The 9,436-nt window shown below is 42.5% G+C and overlaps 1 protein-coding gene across 1 annotated transcript in view; it reads left to right on the top strand.

Annotated features, from left to right (window-relative positions):
• Positions 1-1,441: 1,441 nt before the first annotated feature.
• The window catches only part of MAMLD1 (mastermind like domain containing 1), a 177,266-nt gene continuing 169,271 nt past the window's right edge, over positions 1,442-9,436 (top strand). The window contains exon 1 of the mRNA XM_075260651.1: positions 1,442-1,704. Within this exon, the coding sequence (XP_075116752.1) occupies positions 1,651-1,704 (54 nt within the window). The 5' untranslated portion in view covers positions 1,442-1,650. The remainder of the gene's footprint in view (positions 1,705-9,436) is intronic.

Raw genomic sequence — 9,436 nt, 5'->3', positions numbered from 1 at the left:
TACTTTGTGCAGGGGCCACTATGGGACATAATACTGTTGGAAGCGGCCACTATGGGACATTATATTTGTGTACGGGCCACCATGTGACATTATACTATGTGCAGGGGATGCTATGGGACATTATATTGTCAGGAGGGGCCGCTATGGGACATTATACTGTGTGCATAGGTTATGATTGGACATAGCACTGTGTGAGGGGGACACTATGGGACATAATACTGTTGGAAGGGACCTCTATGGGACATTATACTGTGAGGAGGGGCTGCTATGGGTCATTATACTATCTGCAGGGTCTGCTAAGAGATATTATACTGTGAGAACGAGCCACTATGGCATATTATTCGATGAGGAGGGACTGCTATGGGACATTATACTATGAGGAGGGCCCATAGAAAAGAATGAATCAGTGTGCTACCTGTGAAATACATAGATAGCACACTGACCCTCACAGTCGTCTGCAAGAGGCCTTAAAGATGAGAGGTTGAATTTTTCCTCTAATATTGGGTAACTGGCCCTGCCTTATAGCTGTTATTGCCCTGAAGGATTATATATTGGACCTCAGCCTTAATAACTATATAACCAGCAGTTAGACTTCTATTGATTATGGAGGATATGTGCACAACACAGCATGTTACCATATTCTTCTGACTAATACATCCAGGATTTACCTTTGTATAAAATTGCAGACATATAGCAGTAATGTATGGCCCTGCAGACTGCAATGCATGTCTATTACAGCTCTACAATGCAGAAATATTCTAAACTGCAATAATCCATATCTATGTTGTAAGCCGATATACCACGACGCCTATATTAATGTATTGCCCTTTCTATTCTGACATATTAGAAAGATTGCTGCATATGTTATGTTATATTTTATGCATTTACGTTTTTCTGGGGGGGGGGGGGGGGTTTGCAAAGTTGTGGTGATCATCATAAACAGAAATTTCCAAAATCTGTGCTGATGAGCAACAGGCTAGACCTGTCGTAGTTAATTTGCGCGGTCTGATGTACATGTTTAGGAATAAGGCAATGCATATATACTGATAGCGGTGCATATACAGAGCACACAATGTCCTATAGTACACGGTGTGTCCTGGCCATTGTGTCCATGATGGTATTGTTATCATTGCCATCATTAGCGGTAGTGGCGCTGCTATAATGTAATTCCGATTGTACATACTCCAATGTGAACATCATGCTTCAGCCACAGGGGAGGGGGGAGGAGGGCTCGCTCTTGCAAATGCTCCCTGTCCATTACTTTCCCACACTGGGATGTAATTGTCAGGAATGAGCAGTGTAAAGTGAATGCTTGTTTCCCCTTTAAGATTGAGTGACTCCAGGCTGTCTCCTCCTCCCTTGGTGACACAGCAGTTGTAAATGTCCTATCAGTAATTTAAAGCCCAGAGACTCCTCCTTGAAGTGAGAACTGTGGGCTGATGGAAATGTAGTGAGCAGTCTGAGACAGGCACTGGGTGAATCATTAGCCAACTGCCTCACTGGGATGCTTTTGTCTGGAGTCTAAAAGGAAAATATATACATTTACATAGACACTGCAAAATCTCCTCTCGTCCTGACTGTCTCTTTTTATTTTGGGGTTTTACCAATAAACCAAAGTGGATGTAATATCTGGTGGATCTCCAGTCCAAAATGCTGCTGGTTTCCCAGCGCACAGAAGCACCACGCATGGAGCCCTATATACCAGTAAGTAACATGCAGTGCCTATAGCTAGACCTCTCCCTAAAGTGTCATTGTATCTGATCCAAGTGTCATTGTATCCCATCATCCCATATGACAAACCCCAGGCTTCGGGAATTGGACCGTGAAGTGTCAGTCAATCCAAAGTGCAGGCTATATCTAATAGGTGGCGAATCCATCAGCAAAAGTGTGATGATGGGTAAAGGGTATGACATGATTATAGGGCTTGTCATTATATAATGAGCATTACCAGACTAAACAATTGTCAAAGCGTGACTGATCAGATTGGAAGGGCAGCTATTATGGCCAAGCGGTACAGATTCTCTTATATAATGTGTAGCAGAGAACAAGGACAGCTGCCCAGTGCCTGGATTATTGATAGTGTCTTACCGTCGGTGTTTTATTTTACAGTTCCAGGGTTACAGAAATAATGTCTGAATTATCCTAGATTAATGCTGCTGACTGCACAGGGGACTAATAGGATTAAAATTTGCCAATAAACTCCGGCTTGAAAGCTGGAATATCCCTGTGTAAACAGAAGGGTCTGCCTTATGCCCTAATGATTTTGGTGCTGTAAGATACCAGCCATCCGTGCGCTACAATGGGCAGTGTTTCGCCCGGCCAGGAGGGGGTTAAACCACACAGACTACATATGGGCTCGCACAGTTACACTGGTACCAAGTCTCTCATTCAAAGTGTCTTGAATGGGCTGGGAGTGTTACATACAGCCTATTAATCTGGCAGCAACCATTACACTGTAATAACCAGAATGACTTCATTTGATGCTATTCTATGCAGGTCACAGGTCATGGCGGTGTCACCGTGAATTAATAGACCACAGGGCTTTTAACTGCAGTGCAGATCTGCGCGCTTCCGATTTTTTTTATTAACTACAATGACAATAATGTGCATTATACAAAGCGTTAGATATTTCAGAGCGTGAGTAGGATCAATGAAGCATGTGTTAATGCATCAGGTAAAGCCCTCCATAGCCAGTTATTGCTATCTTTTGTAAGCTAAAGACTTTGATAAATGCGCCGCCTCCTCTCCTTTGGTAAAGTGACACCTGCCTTGCAGACTTGTATTGTCAACCAGTGGCAAGGCTTGAGCTGATGTGCTTGAGCCCTGTCCAGCAGGGGGTGAATGTGTGTTTGTGTGCTGAGCTATCTGGGATTACTTGATGATCATTGTGTGCCTTGTGTATATGGATGTAATATGTTACAGGGCTGTGTTGGTGAGGTGTAGCAGAGCTGAGTTTGTCATTCGGAACAGATCGCTCCATAATATCTCAATACATTAAACCTACGGTAGTGGTAAACCTATACTTGCAACTCTACCACAACCGATCACCTATTAATATGTATTTACCATTGGCAGACATAGTTGAGATGTAGTGCTGATCACGGAGGCAGACATTTTTCCGGACCACATTAAGATCACTACCAGCCAGAAGAGGTTGCTTACAGGGAACAATGGATTGCAGCAAATATTGAAAAAAAAACCAGACTTTACATTTAGCGGTACTTTGCATGGGTCTGGCACTGAACATGTTAATGGCTGGTGTTTCTGCAGCACATTGCACAGCCAGGAGAAATAAATTTTGTTGCAAGGAAAACACCCTCAGAGCCTCCCAGACACAGTGTGGGAGCCTGGAGCTGGCTCATGTTTTTTAAAACTGGTTTATTTTCCCCCACCCACTCATTGATTAACCCCTGGGTTGCTGCTTTGCAGAGTGAGGCTGGTCGCTGCACAGGAAGGAGCGGTATGGGAAATAGCACAGAGGGGGTTAAAGCTGTGATTCCCTTGTCGCCTGTCCTCTAGAAGTCAGTGGCAGTTCATGTCAATCTATTGTGTACATTATACCCGCACATGGCAGCAGGTTGTGATGCAGTATTAATAAGCGTTTCCTTTCTCTGAGTAATATGTTCTGTTTAAGGAGCCTCTTAATTCAATCCTGCAGCATGCCTGCATTGTCCACTGAAGTGTAATAACACGCTGCTGTTCCTAGGAACTTAGAATCGCTTTTCGATAACAACCTACCTGTTGACTTTAGAGGGTCGCAACATTGTATTCGCTATTGTATTCGCACTTTATACTTTGTATCTTGTTTGTTTACTTTTGCTAAACACAACAAACATGAAGTTAACACAACGCTGAAAACTAGCTTTAAGAAAATCTTCAGATTCCCTTTTGCAGTCCAATAGTCTGATTTTCACAGATTTGGCGCACGTTGTAAAACCATGATGTGGAGGTAACTCGAAGGCAAACTGAACTGGTTGTAGTGTTGCTGAACTACAACTCCCAGCATAGCACAGAAAGTTTTTGGAGGCAGCAAAAGAGTTTTAGGAGTCTGTCATGTGAATTATGTTTTACAAAGATCTCCAGACGTTTCAAAGAAAGTTTTGTCTGATAAGTAAGAAAAGTGTTGATAACTCATTTTTACTTGGCCGGTGCCAGCGGTGCCATTAAAGTTCTTGTAGAAATGACCTCGATGGTTTGTCGAGAAGGGTCAAGTAAGTTTTGTGTGTGTGTGTAACAGCATACCCGCTATCCCCTCCCACCCCCAAGTCCCAGCGGTGCCAGGCCCTTGGATCACAGTCTTGGCTTTTGTTAGTGTGGCATCCTGCAGCTAATCCCTCTTGTCTATATCTGGAAAGCGGAGCCAATTCTTATTTACACTCCCATGGAAAATAGGCTGGCAGTCATGGAAATAAAAAAGATCAGTTTTTTTCCTTTCTCTTTATTGCTGATAACCTCCTGACACGGTATCACAAAGCCATTTCTTGTTTTATGAGGCTATTATTGAAAAACTGCACAATGAAGGATGTTAATTCGGGTTAGCTGGTTTAATCCCTGATTGTTTTTATTGTTATTGTGGCTTGAACAGTCATTGCCTGCACGCCTAATATCTTCCTAATACCCACCGTAGGAGAGGAGGACTGGAAACATGTTATGGTAATGGTTATGGTATGTATTTCAGGGCAATGTCAACACTGGTAACATTATATTGACTCATAGTATAGTATATGGCTAATGGGCCCACCTACCACAAATACTGGCACTTGCTTGGTCATAATGTCATTGCACTTTGGACATTGGCCTATTATATGGCAGAGAGGCCTTTGGGCCCCCTCGACATTTGGGGTTGGCTGCCACTGCTAACTGTTCCCCCTACAGCTACCCTTCTATACTTGTCCCATCAGGATAATCCCTCTTCATATGCCATATTAGGGAATTATGGACAACGTGGAATGGGTCCCCCACTTGATCCCCTTACTACAAACCATAATGAAGAACCAGTATCAAGTAATGGAGGAATTTATTAGAATTGGTGATTCTTACACCAATGGGATTAAGACTTGCCACAATTGAATTACTAATGGTTTCTGCTTTGCCCATGATGAAGCACATTTTGGCCACTTTCTAGTTATATCTGCCTTGGGCCAGTTACAGCTGACTGTGGTTGTGTTCAGTATACTATACATGTATTTCATGGATAGCACACCGACTCATTCATTTCTACGGGCCTGTACACATGACCGTGAATTACACGTTCACTTGTCTGGGCCGATAGCCTGGGCCACGAAATATAGCATTTTGTGGCTCTTGCTTCCATGGCATCAAAAAAGCCACGGAAGCGCGGCCAGTGCACAGGTGGCACAAGGGGACATCCACGTGTCCCCTGTGCCTTTAATTCATGGCTAGCCGGCAGCACACAGTCATGTGCTACCCGCCTTGGTAAATGTGGTCCAATGTTTCTTGGCTGGCCGTGCCCGACAGCTGATCACCATGACTGCTCTGATATTAAAGGCGCTGTATATGATGATACAACCCCCTTAATAGCAATTTCTTAATATAGTGAAACCAAAAAATTGCATTGAAAGTGGTTTTCTAGGCAGATGGTTTTCTCAAAGTATGCGGCCAGTATGCATAATATATGGTGGAGCTGGAAATCTGGTCTGGATGTCAGACAGGCTATTTTAGAGGTGGGCAGACAAGCTATATGGAAGTGATCTATACCGAGATCCTTACGTATGTATTATGTGTCCACTGTCCCATCTCCATCACCTTATTTGTGATACCAATGTGTAGGAACCAAATGTAATACTATAGCGCTATAGCAGGAGAGTAGAAACAACAATGATCCCTCTTATCACATATACCCTTTAATAGAAGGAAATCAATCTTTATGGTCACAGCTCTGGGATTTTACCAAGATAACCTTCAGAGGGAAGCTCTGGACAAATATATTTGCATACTGGAGGTTATTCTGTAAAAGGATAGTGGTTTAGATGATTAATGTAATGTACTCCAGTATGTAAAACCCATTTAATACAGTCATTTCTGCTTTTCTCTGGTAATTGCCCCTTTGTGGACTTTTCTGTGCTTCACTTGTGTGTTCTTTTACATATGAATGCTTCAGCTCCACACTGAATAGATCATGGGGCACAGCGGGCTTATGCCTATAGACAGCAGAATCTCACAGGCAACGTTGTCCTATAAAGTAAAGATGCCAGACTTTTGAAAGGTAAACCTGATTTTCTAATTTTTGGCTACATACATAGGACATGTGTCAAGTCCATTGTAGGATGGCACATGGATGAGATTTGATATACCCATTCATTTTTTTTTTTTTTTTTCTGTATCAGTATGTCTTTGGAGTATGGGAGGAAATCCACGCAAACATGGGGAGAACATACAAACTCCTTGTAGATGGGCTAACTGAGCCACCATGCTACCTTACCCTTCATTTTTGCCAGTGAGCCCTGGACGCAAAGAGGATAGGTATAGGACCTATCCTGAGTTTTGTTACATTCTCACGGCCCTTAGTAATATATGGGCTTGTGTATGAGGCTATAGAAACTAATAGAATGAAAAAGATGTCTAGTACCCTGACCCTGCACGCGGTCATGCGCATGAAATCTTAGATGAAGGGTAACTCCATGAAATAAATCTGGGGTCACACTTGTGAATATCGGTAGGTTTGATACTAATCTGGTGTGTATGGTAGACTTACCGTAGATGTTTTTTTATGCCTTGCAAGGATTCACAACTGCCAGCCTCTCATTGGTTTATTTGCTACCACCCAGCACCAAGAACAAAACTTGCATGTCCTTTAATAGTTGGCCACATTACGGTTGTGGTCAAACTTTAACCTTGCAAAATAAGGGCATTGGCAACTTAAATGGGTTACATTAATGGGTACAGTTCTACCCACTAATAAGATCCCCAAAGTGACAAAAGGGGGTCAGGTTAAAAAGAAAGCACTTTCTGCTTCTGTGGAGTCACATGCCATATTCTGAAAATAATCATGACATTCTTCTGGATCCCTCATAATCTGGAGCCAAAGACTATTCTTTTCCAGAGTTGCTTATTCATTGAGCGGGATCATGTTCTGGTAGATGCTTTCTGAACAGCGCCTTCTTTAGCCCTTTAGGGGGACCCCTTAGCAGATGTAGTATTACTCACTACTACTTTATAACCCCATTATGATATCATACTGATTCTCCCGATTAATAGCCCTTCCGTGGTGACCATAAATGTCCTTCTTCAAGGTCAGACTTGTCTATGGAAAAAAAAAAAACTCAGAGGCTTTTTTAAAGGGCCAGGTACCAACTCAAAATTTGTGTCTTTCAAAGATGACCCTCCTCTGAATCTGACAAATTGCTGTCAATTTGGAGATTGGGTCTCTGTTGTGGCTCATAGAGGGAGGTCCTGTCCATATGCAATGAAAAGTGAATATCTAAATGTTGGACCCTCCTATTTAACCCACCATCGCGGGTCCAAGGTGACACTACACATCTTCTTTGACTTCTTCAATAGATTTGTGAGTTGTACCTTGTTACTTTCTTGACCACTATGTTGGCTCCATACCGCAGTTTAAAGGAAATGTCCACATGAGAAAGTAAATACATATCTAGTATATATCTGGTTACACAAATTAAAGGTGATTGGACACTCACAAACTTAGTAGGGATGAGCCGAATCTCTGACCTTCACAAAAGTCATCACTCGAGCTCCAGCCTTTCCACCATTATACCTCAGTGACATGGACGCCCAAGTTGTATAAGCGGTCAAAAGTTAGACTAAACTTTGTCAGCTAATTTTCTGCATGTCATTGAATAAAGCAGAAAGGCTGTTAGATCCTCCTCAAGCCGTCCTACAAGACAGCAGGGAGGAGCCGTACAAGACAAATGCTGAAATTATACTCCTGTTTACAAAGTTGTGTGACATTATACGGATTAGAGTAGACCTGTTTCACAATTCCGAAGATCTAGCCCTCTGTAGACTAGACATGATGACGCTGTCTTTGGTTTGATGTTAAGCGAGGGACTGTTTTAGTCAGCAGTTAGCAGAATTTCTCGAGTTAACCCCTTGTTACCCCTCGCCTTCACTTGGGTAAAGGCTAATTATATCTCTTGCCCCCTCTTGAATGATCTCTAATGTTTGTATATATTCCTATTTAAATGTAAGCTGCGATCATCTTTGTTTCCATGACACTGGAGAAGTCTTCTGAGATTCCTTCCCATAATTCTGCCCTCCTCCCTGTGTCTGCATCAGTCAAGGCACCAGCTAAGAATCTGGATTTGCATGAGAAATTGTGCAGGCGAGGAGGGGTAGTTCAGGGGAATGACATCCGACTGTGTGAGTGTGTGTGTTCTTTACTTAGAAAACAGCATAAGAAGTGAAACAGAAGGTCTAGGGAAAAACGCGTTTCTCAGAAAGAGAAGCAGAGGAACTTGATCATTCTGAGAAGTTGAGACAGAATAAAAAGTGTTACCCTTTATAGACATTATACAATACACAGCATCTATGCAAAATCTCCAGACGTTAGAAGTCCTTATTTGTCCTGGGTTACCAACTTGGCACATCTCTTTCTTAGAAAGCTGGGTGACTACCACCATGACCACCAGTGTCCGTTTGCAGCGGAGTTGTCTGAAATGCACCTAGTTTTGCAGTGATATGGGTAAAGGGGTGCACTGTTGGGCAGTATAACTTTTAAGTGAATACAATTTTGGAAGAAAGTATAAGTATTGGTCATATACAAAGATAAGGAATTTAGATTGCAACAGTGTTGATGATGTCTCTGCAATACGATGGCGCTGTATAAAGAAGCAAAATAATAATATAATATATAATACGCATTAACTATTTAGCCCGGTGAGGTCGCCTTGGGTTATTTTGCTACAGAAGGAAAAGAGTTAAACACTAAGCTGTTTAGACATGAGCAACCGCATAGGATAGGCTCTTGCCATAAATAGGCTTATTTCCCTACCAGTTTCCTGTTGCTGTGGTCATGTTGCCTTCGTGTGTCCTTTTCATGGCAAATCTCCATATCCGTTACATAAGACCTCTATTGAGAGTGCAGGGAGTTGCCATTGCAGCCCTGCTGGCTACAGATTAGTTTAGTGTATATTAGGAGTAATACATTTTTACCCGGGCTACTGACCTTTACAACATTTCACTGTGTTCACGTCAGTATACCAGACGTACAAGTACAAGGAATGTTATATATGTTATAGAGACATTGTATTCGCAGACGGTCACATCTGAGTTCAATAACTGGCTGTTCTATACCTAGTGGTGACTACAAACCGTTCATGTGGACAAGCCCATTTGTAGAAGGTTGGGTCTACATAAGTGTCAGCGCTTATGGCTAAGGCAAGGACTACGGGCGGCAAAAGTGTATGTAGGTCGTGCAACGAAAATTTGTGTTTCTGCATGGCGTGACTGCAAC

Source organism: Leptodactylus fuscus, chromosome 11 (genome assembly GCF_031893055.1).
Source record: "Leptodactylus fuscus isolate aLepFus1 chromosome 11, aLepFus1.hap2, whole genome shotgun sequence".
Classification (NCBI taxonomy): Eukaryota; Metazoa; Chordata; class Amphibia; order Anura; family Leptodactylidae; genus Leptodactylus; species Leptodactylus fuscus.
The sequence above is the reverse complement of the archived record's forward strand: the minus strand, read 5'-3'. Positions and strand labels throughout refer to the sequence as shown.